Source organism: Podarcis muralis, chromosome 14 (genome assembly GCF_964188315.1).
Source record: "Podarcis muralis chromosome 14, rPodMur119.hap1.1, whole genome shotgun sequence".
NCBI lineage: Eukaryota > Metazoa > Chordata > Lepidosauria > Squamata > Lacertidae > Podarcis > Podarcis muralis.
This window is the reverse complement of record NC_135668.1, coordinates 31,019,030-31,037,000: the sequence shown is the minus strand read 5'-3', so window position 1 is coordinate 31,037,000 and position 17,971 is coordinate 31,019,030. Positions and strand designations below refer to the sequence as shown.

At 47.7% G+C, this 17,971-nt stretch overlaps 1 protein-coding gene across 2 annotated transcripts in view; it reads left to right on the top strand.

The window, feature by feature from the left end:
• USP31 (ubiquitin specific peptidase 31) overlaps positions 1-17,971 on the top strand; it is a 38,254-nt gene that overhangs the window by 12,473 nt on the left and 7,810 nt on the right. For both annotated transcript variants that reach the window (XM_028705533.2, XM_077919157.1), the window contains exons 2-15: positions 7,495-7,629; positions 8,050-8,138; positions 8,814-8,906; positions 9,774-9,909; positions 10,297-10,441; positions 10,765-10,951; positions 13,270-13,381; positions 13,834-13,928; positions 14,550-14,627; positions 15,274-15,403; positions 16,064-16,183; positions 16,516-16,741; positions 17,150-17,308; positions 17,788-17,940. In XM_028705533.2, coding sequence (XP_028561366.2) covers positions 7,495-7,629; positions 8,050-8,138; positions 8,814-8,906; positions 9,774-9,909; positions 10,297-10,441; positions 10,765-10,951; positions 13,270-13,381; positions 13,834-13,928; positions 14,550-14,627; positions 15,274-15,403; positions 16,064-16,183; positions 16,516-16,741; positions 17,150-17,308; positions 17,788-17,940 — 1,858 coding nt within the window. The remainder of the gene's footprint in view (positions 1-7,494; positions 7,630-8,049; positions 8,139-8,813; positions 8,907-9,773; positions 9,910-10,296; positions 10,442-10,764; positions 10,952-13,269; positions 13,382-13,833; positions 13,929-14,549; positions 14,628-15,273; positions 15,404-16,063; positions 16,184-16,515; positions 16,742-17,149; positions 17,309-17,787; positions 17,941-17,971) is intronic.

The following is a 17,971-nucleotide window of genomic DNA, read 5'->3' as shown; positions in this document are numbered from 1 at the left end:
AACGTGAGCTTCTTTTTCGCAACCAGCATCTGTAGGGCAGTCAAATTCAGAGCAAAGAAAAATCTTACACTTGCAATTGAGGATATCAAAAAGCTTGTCAAGTTTTGATGTTTCGATTTTTATGCAATTTCACACACATTTTTTTCACACTTATAAGACCAGTCTAAAATTATTGGAAATTTATTAAAAAGGTCAATATTTTATGTACTGTAGTTGTTTACTATGCAAAACTAAATTGTATTAATTTAACCAAAATAGCTTTTGAATTCCCAGGTGATGTTATAACTTTTTAGCACCCCTCATTTTTGGAATGTGAAAGTTGAAAAAATAACATGTGCTACTAGTCTAGTATCCCCTTCTCAGAGTGGCAGACCAGATGCCTCAATGGTAAACTCTCAAACAGGATCTGAGCACAAGAGACCTCTCCCCTCTTGTTTCCAGAAACTGGTACCTTGGTTGTCAAACATAATCCGTTCCAGGAGTCTGTTTGACTCCTGGAACCATTCAGAAACCAAGGCGTGGCTTCTGATTTGCTGCAGGAGCTTCCTGCACTCAGTCGTCAGCTGCGGAAGTTGCACTGGATGTTTGGCTTCCGAAAAATGTTTTCAAACCAGAACACTCACTTTTGGGTTTGTGGCGTTTGGGAGCCAAAATGTACAAGTATAAAGTCATTCAAGAACCAAGGTACAACTGTATTTGAAAGCATGGCTGCCTCCAGCTGTGGGTGGAGAGCATAGCCATTGTGGCTAGTAGCCCTTGGTAGCTTTATCCTCCTCCATGAATGTATCTCACCCTCTTTTAAAGTAATCCAATTTGGTCGCCATTGCTGCCTCTTGTGGGAGTGACTTCCATAGTTTAACTATGTGTTTCATGAAGAAATTGTTTATTTTGTAGCCAAGGTTCCTCACACCTGCTTTAGGGGAAGTGTTTCCCCATCTGGAACTGCCTAAACACAGTCTTCCTGAGCAGACAAAGCACCCACCAATGGTGCCTCCATCTTGTCCAGATTGAATTTCAGCTTATTGGCCTTTGCCCAGCTTCTCACTGATGTCAGACACCAGTTCAGCGTTTCCACTGCTTTGCCTGACTTAGATGAAAATGAGAAGTAGAGTTTGGTGTCATCTGTGTATTGATGAAACCCTTCTTTGCAATCCCTGGATGACCCCACAGTTTCACGTAAACATGGAAGAAGATTGGGCTGGGGTGTGTGCGTAGAAGCAACACAGAGCCCTTCAGGACCTCTTAGTGCAAATGTCATGGGGCTCAAGAACAGTCATCAGGCATCTGATTCTGATGTGGAGACCCACCCAGAAGAGTACAATGGTCAAAACCTTATGATAGATCCAGAAGGACTAACAGGGTTACTCACCCTCTGTCCTCTTCCAACAGTGTGACAGGCAGTTTGAGAACCAAAAGCAGGCCTGAAACTGGATTTAAATGAGTCTAGGTTGGGCCCTGGGACGCGGGTGGCGCTGTGGGTAAAAGCCTCAGCGCCTAGGGCTTGCCGATCGAAAGGTCGGCGGTTCGAATCCCCGCGGCGGGGTGCGCTCCCGTTGTTCGGTCCCAGCGCCTGCCAACCTAGCAGTTCGAAAGCACTCCCGGGTGCAAGTAGATAAATAGGGACCGCTTACTAGCGGGAAGGTAAACGGCGTTTCCGTGTGCGGCTCTGGCTCGCCAGAGCAGCGATGTCACGCTGGCCACGTGACCCGGAAGTGTCTCCGGACAGCGCTGGCCCCCGGCCTCTTGAGTGAGATGGGCACACAACCCTAGAGTCTGTCAAGACTGGCCCGTACGGGCAGGGGTACCTTTACCTTTACTTTACCTTTTAGGTTGGGCCCTTAATCTCTGCAGGGATAGAGGAACAATTTGTGTGGTTGCCAAAAGAGGCTGATCAAACTGCTGGGCTTTCCTTGGCAGGTGATCCTCTTGACTTCTGGAATGGGGGGGAGGGGGATGACCCAGACAGTGGACACAGTTGTCCCTGAGCATCCTCCCCTGCTTTTTACAGCCAAATAAGCTTAATTGTCCCAATAAAAGAAGGAAACGAGAGACAACTGCTGGAGCAATGTTGGAGGAAGACTTCCATCTACATGAGCCCAGGAGCAGCTCTCCCCTCCTGTGATTGCCAGCAGCTGGTATTCAGAGGTACATTACCTCTGACAGTGGAGGTAGAAAGTAGCCATTGTGGCTAGTAGCCAATGAACTACAGCCTGGGTACTCTTTGTGCTTTGCCTTTCCTCTGCAAAGAGGTCACTCCTGGGATCAAGTCATGGCTGCTTCTTGAGGCCAGGCAGCTGCTTTTAAATCTGGTCTTCTTTGGGGATAAACTTACGTTTTCAGCACAGTGGGTTAGGCAGCACAGCTCCAGGAACTTGTTATAAGTGTTGGGAAGCAACGTTGTGTTGGTATTAGCAAGCTTTGCTGTGAGATACACTGGTATCTCCAAAAGCAAATGGAACGACTCAGAGATTGCCAAAGAATAGGAGGCCAACAGAAATCGATGCGTTTCAGCAACTGTGGCTGGATGTTGCTGTGCCAAACTGGCCTAAAAGCTTTTGCTAATGAGAGCTGTGATCTCTGAGGGGATCTCTGAGCTATAGCTGATGTCACCTATCTTGGCCACATGGTAGTTTGGCAGCCAAAGCACAGCAGTTAGGCTCCCAGTTGTGCACAGTTGATACTTGACTAAAATCTGGTCACTGGCTTGTTTCTGGGACTGGAATAGATAACAGCACAAAAAAGGTGGAACAACCCTTTTAAAAACACACAAATTGAATTGTCTGTTCTCAGCAAAGTTGCAAGCAAAGTCTAAATTTATCCTTGAACAGCCATCCTCTGCTTTTTCGTAATTCACACCTGCAGATGTCTTTTCATTACGTTGGTGCTTAGTGCTAGAGAGGCAACGGCAAATTCTTTCCCCCTTTGGAGCTGACTGTCACACTTGGGAGGTGCCTGGTTTGTGGTTGAGTGGCAGGAGGCATTGGGAGATCAGTGATCCCAGTGGCCAAGCTCCTCTTGTTTCCCTGGCCTCCAACTACATTCTCCTTTCCCCTGTCACCTGGCAACTTTCTTTCTCTCTCTCTTTAGATAGGCAGGCTTGAGCAGTTACCTCACTATGAGCACCTGGGATGTCAGCAGTATCATCCCATTAGATGCTGTGTGCTACAGCATGAGCAAAGCAGAGACATTGCCTGCTGAATATCGGCTTCCTTTTTTTTGATAGCAAGCTTCTAGGGCTGATGGTGACAGAAGAAAGCTTAGAAAGTACAACTTAGTTGTATCTGACTTATTGCTTACAGGACAGGTAAAGCTGACCCCTGAAAAAAAAAGGTTATGTTTTGAGGCTGATGCTCCTTACTGCTGTGGAAAGGGTCAATCTTTGGGTGACTCCAGATGGTTAGTATTTTTTTGGGGGGGTGGCGCTGTGGGTAAAAGCCTCAGTGCCTAGGGCTTGCCGATCGAAAGGTCGCGGTTCGAATCCCCGCAGCGGGGTGCGCTCCCGTTGCTCGGTCCCAGCGCCTGCCAACCTAGCAGTTCGAAAGCACCCCCGGGTGCAAGTAGATAAATAGGGACCGCTTACTGGCGGGAAGGTAAACGGCGTTTCTGTGTGCTGCGCTGGCTCGCCAGATGCAGTTTTGTCACGCTGGCCACGTGACCCGGAAGTGTCTCCGGACAGCGCTGGCCCCCGGCCTCTTAAGTGAGATGGGCGCACAACCCTAGAGTCTGTCAAGACTGGCCCGTACGGGCAGGGGTAGCTTTACCTTTAATGTTAGGAAATTTAGGTTTGTGCAACTGAAGTGGTTTTAAGCGCAACAAATTAACTTTTTTTAAAAAAAGATGACAACCGTCGACTTTTTGCAGGAAAATGCATTGTAAAGTGCAGGAGGAATGAATAAAGATGTATATGCATCCCACAAGGAAAAGGAGGATAAATTCAGGATTGAGTGCTCATTGTGGACTAACTGCAAACAAGGAGGAATGAATGCTCAGATTAGATATAATCTATTCTCCATGCAAATCTTCTGCAAGCAAATCAGGATGAATGTCCAATAAATAGGTTATCTGGAGGTGTCCCTTTTGCTCTTCCCCTGTGCTCCGCTTTGGAAGGCTTCAACCCTCCCCCCCACTCCATTCCTTCTACCCTTTGCCAACTTCCAGATCCTTCTTGCAATGTTATCCAGGAGGGGGCATTCCTATGACTTTGCTAGGCCATGTGCAAGGCATGCAGCCTACAATAAACTGGGACATGCACATCGCCCCTTCTCTTTAGCTGTTTTGGGAAGCCTTGGAGTGATGTTGAGAATAATGGCTACCAAGGGGCTCAGATCTGGTGAAAAATGTCCATTAAAGAGGATATTATCTGTCTTGGGGCTAAGCCCTCAACTGATTGGGGGGAGTGGGGCAGCAGGCAGCTTCTATTACAGATGTTCTGCTTGCATGACCAGATTGTAGTGTCTGATTTGCATTGGCTGTGATGTAGGAAGATTAATTTTAATAATGTGATACAAAAGCATCCTCAACCTATGTGGGGGTTGTAGTTGTGAGTTGTGGGCAGGGAGGCTTGTTTTTTTTAAGGATTACAGGTCCCACCACCCATTGAGTTTAGTCCACTGGAAGGAATTATCTTGAGCTGGATGATCCAGGACTGTAATACTTTTCCTTTGTCTCCTGTCTTGTTTTCCAGCAGCTGATTGGGTGTGCCTCGGTGTTTGTATTGCGTTCAGTCTTGTGAATAGGATCATATCTCTGCTTAAGTGTGAATTCCAGAGCAGCCAATGAAATGCCTTTGTGTTACTGTGTTGTGTTGGACTCTGCTCTCTGTGGGTTGGGTTAGAGGTCGAGTAACTCCCCATATTATCCCTATCTGGTAGCTGAGGGAGACTGAGTTAGCATGAATATCCATTCACCTGAAGTGGCCTTCATTGGGCTGGTTTTGTGTTAAAAGAGCCTGAAAGGGCCACATTTCAGGAAACATAAAAGGTAAAGGTACCCCTGCCCGTAAGGGCCAGTTGTGACCGACTCTGGGGTTGCGCGCCCATCTCGCTTAAGAGGCCGGGGGCCAGTGCTGTCCGGAGACACTTCCGGGTCACGTGGCCAGCATGACGAAGCTGCTCTGGCGAGCCTGCACCAGCGCAGCACACGGAAACGCCGTTTACCTTCCTGCTATAAAGCGGTATCTATTTATCTACTTGCACTTAAGGGTGATTTCGAACTGCTAGGTGGGCAGGAGCTGGGACCGAACGATGGGAGCTCACCCCGCCGCGGGGATTCGAACCACCGACCATACGATCGGCAAGTCCTAGGCGCTGTGGTTTTACCCACAGTGCCACCCACGTCCCAAACATACTTCCTGAACATATGTTCAGGAAACATACTTGAGTCCAAAAGCACTTCTAGGTTTGGAAATTGATTGCGTGGTTTGAAGTTGAAACAGGAACCCTGTTAGTCACCTGTATTTTCTGCAGTAAGCAGGTCAGCAAAACAGTGTGTGCCTGTATTTGGGGACCCCGACCCCATTTCCATAAGCAGCAACATGTGTGTCTGTGTCAGAGGCCCCCCACCATACATATTTGTTACCTTAAACCCTGGACTACATACATCAAACATACATTTGCCACATAATTTGTGAAGCTGCCCATAGCTAACTTTCTACTTCACGTACTCTTTAAAATGCTGTTTTCCAGAGGGTCAGTGGATAGCAGGAAGAATGGATTGCAACTTGCAATCTTGCTGGGCTGTTGCTGTTGTGTCACTACACAGGCAGCCTAGTCTGGAGCTTTGGATTTCAGTTGTGTTTATGAATGGCCAGGCCATTCTGTGGGGGCTGGCTCTTGCGTTTGTGGTACTTGAATACGGAACCCCCACGTGGGAAATTCACTGCTGGCCAAGTGTGAAAGGGGAGCATGTGCCTACATGCATGGAGGCCAGGGCTGAATGAGAGGCTGTTGAGAAATGCAGAGAGAGAAGCAGCTTTGGGAGGAGAGGGAAGTGGCTGCTTTTCCAGACTTGGTGGGAATCAGGTCTGCCTAACAAAGAGTTGCTAATCTCTTGGATTCTGTGTTAACCATCTTAAACCCATGTATTTTAGAAAGTACAGGAGGAGGATGGAGAACGATGGATTACCTCAAACTTATGTGAAGTATTCCATCTCCTGATAGCATGGCTGGAAAGTAGATTAGCACATTGAGTTATGGTGTAGCTTTTAATCTTGGCAGCTGTCGATGTTTATCTCCAGGGGTCTCTAAACATAGGTGCCAGAGGTGACCAAGGAATTTGATTCTGGCAACTGGTAGCAAAAGCCTCTAGTAATAAGTCGCATGAATAACAAATCTCTCTTTTAAAAAATAAATAAATAAGAAGCCGCTGTTAATGCAGGAAAGCAGAGTTTGCTTTTTCTTAGGTGGCACCGGGCTAAGATGTAGCATCTCTGCCAGGGGTTGGAGGGAAGGGTTGCCCCACTTGTGCTCCCCCCCCCCCCATGCAAACCTCTGGTCTCCCAAGTACTAACCAGGCCTGACCCTGCTTAGCTTCCAAGATCAGATGAGATAAGGCGTGTTCAGGATAGTATGGCTGTAGACATGCAAACCTCTAGTAATAATAGGTAATGACAAGATTGTAGCCTTTCCTGTTGACTGTTTCCTCTCTTGTTCCACAGAGGCTAAGTAGCTGACTACTAATCCAGCTAGGATTTATGGGTCCAGTTTCACTTGGGGCAAGCAAAGAGAACAATGCATACAATTATTGGGGGGGGGGATACTTAAATTGCTTTAGGTCTATTTTGAATAAAGGGAGCTTTTTTCCTCCAGAAGAGCTGTCATAGTTATTTGTGTACAATGTACAGGTATTCTGCTGCCTTGCAAAAAGGGAAAGAGCCTTTCCTCAGGTAATCCATTAATGAGAGCAAGACCAGTAGGTGTCAGGTCAACTGTCTGTTGGCTCTTCAGAAGCTCTTTCAAAGTGCTGCCTTTGCCAGACCCCTGTGGACCAAAAAAGCCACCCTGATGCCAGCCAGTTGACAAGTGCAAAGCCCCCACCTGTCTCATCCGACCCCCCTTGCTAGATCCAGTCCCCCACCCCACACTGGGCTTCTCTTATCTGCTTTGATCAAAGGGATGCATGTATTTATCTTTCCCTGTGAGCAGCATCTGTGTTCCCTTGGAGAGGGTGGAACTCTGGCCCTTCCACAGGAAACAAACACTATTTGGGTTCTCAGTTTCTCTTGTCTTGGATGGAAGACAACTGGGGATTTAATAGGGATGCCTCACCTCCCTCTGGAATAACTTACTGACCCAGAGAGCATCACCTTTCCCTGCTAGCTGGTCTTAGAGAAGGACAAAAATACACCCAACTGCAGTTTTCCTTGAGCTGAAACACAACAGTGTCATCTGGTGGTGACATATATATTCATTTTTGCTCCATTGAGGAGAGCTGTGAGGGTGGGTGTTTCCTAGGGATTTGGTGCAGCTGCTGAGCTGCTCTGCCTCTTCTCCACAGAGCATCGTTTCCAAGAATGCCATGCAGTATCGAGGGAGCTCACAGCACGACGCTCAGGAGTTCCTCCTCTGGCTCCTGGACCGAGTTCACGAGGACCTTAACAACATAGTGAAGAACAATGGCCGACCTCTGAAGGTGAGGCGCGTCTTCAGGGCATGCTGGCGGTGGCCCAGGGAGTCCTCAGCTGACACTTTGCATGCCTGTGCATCTACTGCTCCAGAGGAGTCAGATGTTGAAGGAGTTACGGGCCCAGAAATACTTGGATGAGCCCCATCTTGCCACTGAAGTCCCAGGGCTGTGCTAGGTGCATTCTGAGTGGAAAGTATTCTGCAGCTCTTTCCAGATGTGCATAGGTTTCTTACTTGGGGGCAGAATTTCTGCATGTGTGCATGCTCACAGAACTCTGGCTGTGGAGGTGTGCGAACACAAACCAGATAGTTGCCACCCTGAGCATTTTGCAGAAGCAGATAGTTTGTTTCCTCCTGGGCTTAGCTCTGTCCTCTGCCCACAATAGCGTGTGAACACCTCTCTTACAAAATGCTTTTTTTCTTCCAGCCGCCTTTGGAAGATGAAGTGCTGATTGAAGGACCTGCATTTCCGATCAATAGCACTTTTGTCCAGGAACTCTTTCAGGCCCAATACAGGTATGGCACCCCTTGCCTGGCTGTCAGCATCACTTTGCTCTGTGTCTGGTTTGCATGGGGCAGAGACACTTGCAGGGCTCCTGGGACAAGGAGGAAGCCTCTTTGTTCTCCATGGAGCATAACCACCTTCTGGGATGAACATCTGTTTCATTCCCTGATTCACCCTGCCTGCCCTGGGGTTTGTGAGTTGGGTGCTTTGCCTTGAGGCTGAGAAATAAGGTCTTGGGGCAGCAGGTGTGGGGCTCAGCTTTCCAGTGTGGCCTCTAGGGCCCAGTTCTCAACAGCTGAGGAGGTGAATCTGTTTCTCAGCTGCCACGTGATTTAATGCTTCTTCAATGAAAAGTGAATAAATCTCTGCACCCGGAAGACTAGCTTGTCAGAGAGAAGGCATGACTACAAACCTGCCTGACATCTTTCTTTCTTTTTTAATATTGTGTGGAAGAGCATATTCACCTTATGGGAGCCAGATCTTAATCTTGCTCATTGCGAGAGGTGGAGGTGGGGGAATGGAAGGTCCAGTGATATCGTCACATTTTGCTTGAATGCTGTGTTTTTTCCAGGCTCTAATTGCAAGGGAATTTGGGAGTTGGGTGGCCTCTGATTATCCCTTCTGCGGAGAGGGGGGCTGCTGTACTGTGTCCTAAATGAGGCTTCTGTTCCCTTGTTACCTGGCAGGTCATCCTTGACGTGTCCTCATTGCCAGAAGCAGAGTAATACCTTCGACCCGTTCCTGTGCATCTCTCTGCCAATCCCCCTGCCTCACACACGGTATGTGTCCCTTGCCATGGGAAAAGGAGCGGGGAGGAACAGTGTACCTTGCTCACTCATTGGCGCTTTCCTGCACACCAGGGATGTGGAACCTCTGGTTCAGGTGGCCAAATTATTTCCTGTATAGCTCACAGATTCTTTAAGAGTCTTGAGGACCCACAGTTAAATTTGGGGGTGAGGGTGGGGAAGGAACCCTCACTGTTTAAATGTGGATTGACCTCAAGCTATAGCAATATACTGCAAATCTGCTGCTTGGTGCTGAGCGAGCAAGCAAGGGAGGGGTGTTTCCAGTTCCCCTACCCCGCTATCCTCGAACCCTTATAAGAATCTGCTGCAGGAGAGGGACTGTGAGCAACATCAGGGCAGGCGGTATTTCTAGGACCAGGGTGAAACTCTGATTTTTGCCATTGGATGCTGGATGTTGTTTACATAACCTTGTTACATTTATAATAGTGAAAAGAGTTTATCTTTTTTTGTATGTAATTAAATTTGCTATTGTGGTGTTTTGCTTTGTTATTATGAAATTGTTTTGCACTCTTTGGTTTTAAAGTGCTTTCCTGTTTTCTTTGTTGGAAGCCGCTTTGAGTAGCATTTTGGGTGTGTGTGGAAAAGCAGCATATGAATGAATGAATGAGCTAAAGTTCTTTTTTTTTTAAAATGCATTTTAAAGAACTTTAGCTCAACTTCAATGAGCTAAAGTTCTTGCAGCCTGTGGAGAGTGAGCTGCAGCTGGGCCCAGAATGTCCATGTGTGCATTAGTCCTGTTCCACCCCACCCACCTTGCTGAACCTCAGCAGATTTGCCTCCTCGTCCAACTCCCAAATGTCTGCCCTCCAAAAAGATGTGCCCTTGTTGTCCTCTCTGCAGGCCGTTGTACATCACAGTGGTGTACCGAGGGAAGTGCTCCCACTGCATGCGCATCGGGGTGGCTGTGCCTCTGTCTGGAACAGTGGCGCGACTGAGAGAAGCTGTGTCCAGGGAAACCAAAATCCCCACCAAACAGGTGAATGTTGGTCCTGCCAGACATCAGGGTTGAGGACATTGGGGCTGATTCTTGCAGCTGTACCACACTCACTGTTCAGCATCCAATGACCTTAAAATGTACCAAATACCTCTTCCTGTGCAGTGTTTATGATGCGTGGCTGAGGGTGGTGGTGTCTCAGGGTTCCCTTTTATTTCTGCATGATTGTAGAAACCCTCAAAGTGACTGGATCCAGTTTCCCACCCCTGAGTGGAAGGATTTTGGGAAGCTGGGAAAAGCTAGGCAGGCTCTGGGCACCTTGTATTATTTTGATCTATCCAGGGGGGTGTATGTAGCATTTGGGAGTCTTGCTACTTGGTCTCGGCAATGCTGCAACACAGGTACTTATTACATTCTGGCCTCCTACAGATCGTGCTCACTGAGATGTACTATGATGGGTTCCACCGCTCCTTCTCTGACTTGGATGACCTCGACACAGTGCAGGAAAGCGACTGCATCTTTGCCTTTGAGACCCCAGAGATCTACCGGCCTGAGGGGATCCTAAGCCAGAGAGGTACATTGGGCCGTTGGGCCATCTGTCTGGCATGTGCCTGATTCCTGCAAGAGTTTTCCTTTTGCCTCCCAACCTTTCCGGAGATGTTTAACATGACTGCTCTTGGAAGGGAAGAAAAAACCTTGTTAAGTTATGCTTTCCCCGCTCCCCCGTGTTACTTCTGTTCCTTTTCTGTTCCACGTAGGTTGAGAAAAGGCCACGAAACATTTACCAGTGACCTCCATGTTATCTGGACTTGGCCATCAGATGGCTTCACCAGATGTGCCCCTGTATCCCTCTCTGCGGCGTGTTGACCATTAAGTCTCTTCTTCACTCTCTTTCAGGAATCCACGTGAACAGCAATCTGAATCACTTGAAATATGGCCTTGACCATCCTCGGACAGCTCCGTATACCCAAGGGAGGCTGGAGAACTCCAATACCAGGGTGGTGGCAGCAGCGGCGGTAGCAGCAAGCGATAAGCTGGTGGTGTTGGTTTGCAACCGGGCTTGTACTGGACAGCAGGGGAAGAGGTAACCGTTGCCTCGCAGGCAAGAGGCCCCCTCTAGTTCTGGTTTTGAGAGGTGTGCAGTGAACTCTGCAATTGTTTTATTTCGGCTTTTGCTTATTTAACCTGGCTTTTTAAATACTCTTTTCTACAGTATCAATTTCTAAACAGTACCATAATAATTAAAACGTTGAATCTCTTTTGTTTTTGATGTTGTAATTCACTTTGGGCTATCAGATTAAAGTGATCTCTGTCAGATCAACAGCCGAATTATGAGTCTGTCTAGAAACATTTTCCTTGTTCCCATGGCGAGCCAAGAAGGGTAAAGGGTGTCACTTGCACCCTGCAGGTGGTCTGATTGTGCGCCAACATAGACTTTTTAGATCACATTGGAGTGATCTCTCATCAATTGTATTGAAGTCTTGTTTCTTTCTGGGCTCAGTTCGAGGTGCCTCCCTGTAAAGCCCTAAATTGTTTGGTGTTTTTTGTTTGTTTGTGTAAAGTTTACTTATCTATTTATTTCATTTTATAATGTATATAAAAGAAAGAGAACAATTAAACAGATAAGAATTAAAAGATGAAAAACAAAACTGCACACGGGTTAAAACACGGGTAGGCAAACTAAGGCCCGGGGGCCGGATTCGGCCCAATCGCCTTCTAAATCTGGCCCGCAGATGGTCTGGGAATCAGAGTGTTTTTACATGAGTAGAATGTGTGCTTTTATTTAAAGTGCATCTCTGGGTTATTTGTGGGGCATAGGAATTCGTTCACACACCCCAAATATAGTCTGGCCCCCACAAGGTCTGAGCGACAGTGGACCAGCCCCCTGCTGAAAAAATTTGCTGACCCCTGAGTTAAAATAACAAAAACCAAATAAAGACTACCAGTATTATCAGATAATCAAGTACAGTTCTAGATTTACCAGGCTTGTGACGAGGGCTGTCTTGAAAATGATGGTTCCACTGCATATGTTATAAAGGAATGCCAAAACATCTAAAAAGGCCTTGTTGAAATCTCAAATTATGCGTAATTTTTTCCATTATAGCTATATTCCAGAGTGAATGGTACCAAGTGTCCAGTGTAAGATTCTGGACTGTTTTCCATTGAGTTGCAATTATTTATCTATATTGGAATCATCAAAAATACTCCGTAAAATTAATCTGAGGCAACAGACAAGAGTTTCCTCAGTAATGTTTATCATTTCCATCCAAATTAAATTCCAAAAATCTTTCGCAAGCTGACATTCCCACCATAAATGATAATACATAGCCAAGTTTATTGGAACCTCTTCAACAATTAGGTGATATAGAAGAAAACGTTTTGACTTTTACAGAGGAGTGCAATACTATCTGTGTAATAATTTTAAGGAGTTTTCCCAAAGAAAACTAGAAACAGATTTTTAAGGGTTGTGATTCTAAATTTTATTCCGGTTCTTGGGAAGAATGTGTGTGCTAATATCTAGTTCCCATATTTTTAAAAGAGGTTTCATAGATACATAAGTTATATTAAGCAATATAAAGTACAATTTATAAACTAGTCCATTTCCCCCTCTACCCATTGTGTTAAAAAATTTCCAAATTCTGTTAACAGTTTTGGAGCTTATGTTTTTACATGTACTTCTATAATAAAGCTATAAATTAGATTAAAATAAAGCCAGTTTGTGTTAAGGTTTGACAAAGTTAATTTTATTTGGTTAATAGATATGTTGTTTACAAGAATTGTATACCAATAATGTGTGTAAACTCAAGCCCTAAACTGTTTTAAGACCGAGATAGTGGAAAGATTTACCGCCTCCTGTATGAAGCTGCCTACAGGTAGAATTTATCTTTTGAGACCCTGTTTTGTATCCCACCATCAAAGGAGGCTTAATTGGTGGGAACAAAAGACGGAGCCTTTTCTGTGTCTCCTCTGAGTAGGCTAATGTTGGCTGTAACCCCAGTATTTCCCCCCTCAGTGTGATGACAGCCCTTCAGGGATTTGAAGAGAGCTTCAGAAACCTGGATGAGCCTTTTCTCTGGGCTAAATGTACATAGTTCCTTTGGCCATATGTTTACAAATAAATACAAAGGCAATAGCTTCCCTCCCAACTGAAATTAGACAGGCAGCCTCTTTGCTGAACAAAGACTTTCTTATTCCAGCAGGCTTATTAAGGTTTCTGTTTGGCTTCATACAATTCTTCGGTGAACTTCTATTGCTTTATTCTCTGCTGTTTATTTTTTATGTGCTCTGCTTAGAAATGCTAACGATTAAGCGGCATAGAAATGCCTTAAGTAAATAAAATTTTTAATGGTGGGAGTGAGAAAGAGCTGCTGGTCCCTTCATGGCCTTGCTCTTTATCTGCAGATTTGGCCAGCCCTTTGTGCTCCATCTGGAGAAGACGATTCCTTGGGACCTACTGCAGAAGGAGATCCTGGAGAAGATGCAGTATTACCTGCGGCCCTCAGCCTGTGTCCAGGTAAGGCTGCCTGGAACTGGGCCCTCTTTACACCTTGCTTTGTCTTTCAGCATGTCTATGTGCATTTGAGAGCTGCTGCTGTAAAAAGCCAGTCTAATTGTGGTGCTAAGTAAATAGCAATATTGCTGCTTACATTGCCGGTTGCTCAATAAACTCATTGTCAAGAGTGCAGCTGGTTGTGCCTTGTGAAGTTCCTGCTCTTGCTTTCCATCTGCTGGAGAGCGAAGAGAGGAAGAGAAAAGTCCCCGCTCAGGGTGGATGAGCCAGGCTGATGATATGTGTCTTCTGGCCCATGCTGCACTGGAGGAGCATGTGCCAAAGGGCAGGTGGGCACACCTGTTGGGGACAAGTGCATGCCAGCTGTGTGCCCAACTAGGAGTCTCTTTCCCCACCTGTCCTCTCCTCACCATCTCCCCCTCGCAACTGCTCTTCTCATCTCCCCTGCCATGTAGGTTTGTCCGTTCAGCTTGCGAGTGGTCAGCGCTGTGGGCATAACTTACCTGTTACCTCAGGAAGAGCGGCCTCTGTGCCACCTAATGGTGGAGCGGTGAGTGTGGTTTCCTTGTTTGTGGAGGGTGCGGGGCCTCAGGGCATGGGGATTTGCTTATTTTACTCTGGTGGGGAAGGGGGCGGCATCTCACCTGCCGAGAGCTACTTCGGTCTGACAGGCACCAATGGAGCTTCTGGGCTCTCCTGCAGGCCTCGCTTCTCCTAGGAGCTGGCTGCTCTCAAGCTGTTTCTGCCTGGATTGCTGCTTGTCCTGGAGAGAGAATCATAGAATTGTAGAGTTGGAAGGGACCATGAGGGTCATCTAGTCCAAGGGATATTTTGCCCAACGTGGGGCTCGAACCCACAACCCCACGATTCATAGTCTCATGCTCTACCAATAAGGAGCAGAATAAACTAGAGGGAAACTTTCCTGTAATGTCATCTCTTGAACTGTTCCTATGGAGTGGCTATTGCTTCTTTAGTAGGCTGGTAAAGGTGGCATCCTTTGGTCTGAAGGACAAGCCCCTGAACTCAGCTGGTTCCTGTTGTGGGATATCTTGATGGGTTTGGCAGGTTCTTTATGGGGGTGAGAGTGAGAGAGAAAGAAAGGTGCTAGTGACTAGCATACGTATTGTTGCTTTTTGAAAGACTTTGAGTGATTGTGGTGTGTTTTCTGCAGGGCCCTGAAGTCATGTGGGCAAGGCGGAACTCCTCACGTGAAGCTGGTTGTAGAGTGGGACAAGGAGACAAAAGACTAGTAAGCATCATGTTCCATTTGGGACTTTGGGGTGGGCTCCTGGCAGGCTGTGGTTTGAAACTCCCTTTCCCACATGACTGCTGCTCTAGGGACTTCCTGCTGCTCTAGGCTTGCCTAAGCAGGTTTTTGTGTGTGTGTCCTTAGTTGCTTCCCAGAACAGGGCTGGGCATTCCTCAAAGCTTGTGGGATCCATTTTTACCATAACCCTGAGATTCTCCAACATGAGCTGAGTGCAGAAGGCATCTTCTGCAAAAGATAGAACTCTGAGGCGAGGAATTTTTTATTGCTTGTATGTTTTTACAACATAGCGGAACTGAACAGAACTCAGTCTCTCTACATGCAAATCCACTCATGGTTCCTCCAAGCTCTCGTTATGTATGTAGTATTAATTGGGGTAAGGAGTCATTTTGCTGCTGCTGTTGTTAAACAGTGGAGTCAGAAACCTTTTCTGATCTAATTGCCTGGGGATTTCACGGTAGATTCCGATCTATCTTCTGCACACTCAGTAGATTAATTTACAACCTGCCAGTCACCTGCCCAAGAGTGCTTCCCAAGAAGGTTAGCAGGCAGCCTCACCCCACTTGTGTGTTTTGCTAGTCGGCCTGCAAGCACAGGAATTGTTAAATGCTGCATTTCTTTGTTGCAGTTTGTTCGTCAACACAGAGGATGAATATATCCCGGATGCCGAGAGTGTCCGCCAGCAGAGGGAGCTCCACCACCAGCCTCAGTCCTGCACCTTATCACAGTGTTTCCAGCTCTACACCAAAGAGGAACAGGTGAGAGATTCAGTGACCTGTCAGTAGCAGCACTGGAAGCAGTCTTATACCGAGTTGTACCCATTCAGCTCAGCATTGTCTATGCTGGTTAGCAGCAGCTATCCAGGGTTTCAGGCAGGGGTCTCTCTCTCCCAGCCGCCTTTGGAGATGCTATTACTGGAGATTGAACCTGGGATATCTGTGTACAAAGCAGGTGCTCTACTGTTATGGCTCTTCCCCAAATATCCCTTCCTGGATATGGCCAGGAGGTCCCTCGTTGCGTCATGAGTGGTCAGAGAGACCCTCGTAGTTCTGTGTGCCTTCAAAGGCTGCCTCTTCCATGTGTGATTGGTCTGCTTTGGCTTTCTGTCTCCTAAAAGTGTGGCAGGCACATGTTGGGCTGGGAGCTGGTCATGGCACAGCTGCTTTGCCTGCTGTTGTTCATTGTATAAAACATACAGTTGTCTCATAGGAATACTTGTGATAACAACTAGAATGGAGTATATTGAGGCGATAACTAAACATGTTTCTCTGGGGTCTTATGATGCAGGGCAAGAAGCATTTCTTGTGTTTATCTTCTTCCTTTATAAAGAGTGGATGTTCATGGCATATGCCAGGGGTGTGTGTGCGCGCGCGTGTGTGCCTATCTGTCTAATAGCACCCTCCTCTCTTTGCTGTTAGCTGGCCCCGGACGATGCATGGCGTTGCCCCCACTGTAAGCAGCTGCAGCAAGGAAGCATCACGCTGAGCCTTTGGACTTTGCCTGACGTCCTCATCATTCACCTGAAGCGCTTTCGACAGGTGAAAGGAGGCTTGCTTGCTGGGCTGGAGGGAACTCAGGAGCCAGGGCTCTGCTTGGATTACTGCAGTGGCCCAGTGATTCCTTAGTCATGTGGGCTGTTTTCATGCAGGGGCATTGTGGCTTCCTCCGCTGTGAGGAGAGCCCTGTCTGATCAACTAAAAGGGCCAGCCTTGCGTGTGCTGAACTCCTCCTCTTTGGCATGGTTTCATTCTTGCCTTTGCCCAAGCAGCCTCTGGGGCTGGAGGGGAGTTGTGTGTGCTGGGTGCTGATGTGGCGCCTCCAGCACACACTTCTCTGTGCTGGTTGCAACCTGCATTTCCCCTTTCAACAGGAAGGAGACAGAAGGATGAAGCTTCAGAACATGGTCAGGTTCCCTCTGATTGGTCTGGACATGACGCCACATGTGGTCAAGCGAAGTCAGAGCAGCTGGAGCCTGCCGTCCCACTGGTCCCCCTGGAGGCGCCCCTACGGCCTGGGAAGAGACCCAGAAGACTTTGTCTATGACTTGTATGCTGTGTGCAATCACCATGGCACCATGCAGGGCGGGCACTACACAGGTGACTGGGCTGCGCTGCCGGTTGGGCTCTGCTCACTGCCATGCTGCTCCTGCCTTGCACCCTCCATGACTTGCTCTGCTGACAAAGATGTTAACAAGTGGGCAGATGGCCAATGGCTCAGAATGCCTTTGCCTGCTCAGCTGAGCCTCTCCAGCAGCCCCCCTCTCGTAGTGGTGGTGCGCTTCCTTAAGGGTCTTTTTACATGGTGGCCTTAGGGGGCAAAACATGCTGCCCCCCATCCCTCAGCACAGTCTAGCAGTTTAATTCTTTCCTATCTTTTTGGGGTGGTGGAGTCTTAGGAGAGCCATGACTGGGTGACGTAGACCCCGGCATGCTCCGGCTGCTGGCCCAGCAGGGCTCCCTCTTGCTCACCTTCCCCCTAACTAACTCTGCCACCTTCTCTCGCAGCCTATTGCAAGAACTCCATTGATGGCCTGTGGTACTGCTTCGATGATAGTGAGGTTCAGCAGCTGGCTGAGAACGAGGTGTGCAAGCAGACGGCTTATATCCTCTTCTACCAGAGGCGGACAGCCATTCCCTCCTGGTCGGCCAACAGCTCTGTGGCAGGTAATGGCCTGGAGCAGCTGCTGGTTTTGCAGCTTCCACAGAAACACCAGAAGAGCCTGGCTGCAAGTGGGCCAGGCCCAAGAGGGCCCACCTGTATCCCACTGTGGCCAACCAGGTGCCTTCCCTGAGAAGGGTCCACAGGCAAGAGGACACCAGGGAAAGATGTCCTCTCCTGCTGCTGGAAACTGGGGTTCTGGTTCTGAAGGTAGCTATGGAGACTAGTAGCCATATTGGTAGCCTCATTCTCCTCCATGAATTTGTCCAATCCCCACTTTAAAGGCATCCAAGTTAGTGGCCATCTTTTTCTCCTGTGGTAGAAAATTCCATAATTTAGTTATGTGCCGTGTGAAGAAAAAGTTGTTTCTCTTGTTTGTACTGAATCTCCCAACGTTCATCTTGACTAAAGGACCCCCTTGGGTTCTAGTGTTATGATGAGAGGAAAGCTTATTGCTACCCACTTTTTCCTCCTGCTTCCACAGGCTCCACCAGCTCCTCTCTGTGTGAGCACTGGGTGAGTCGACTCCCAGGCAGCAAGCAGCCCAGCATTGCCTCTGCGGCCTCCTCCCGGCGCACTTCCCTAGCCTCCCTCTCGGAGTCAGTGGAGCTGATGGGAGAAAGGAGCGAAGATGACGGTGAGTGTGAGGGCTGCGTGCAGTTGGTGAG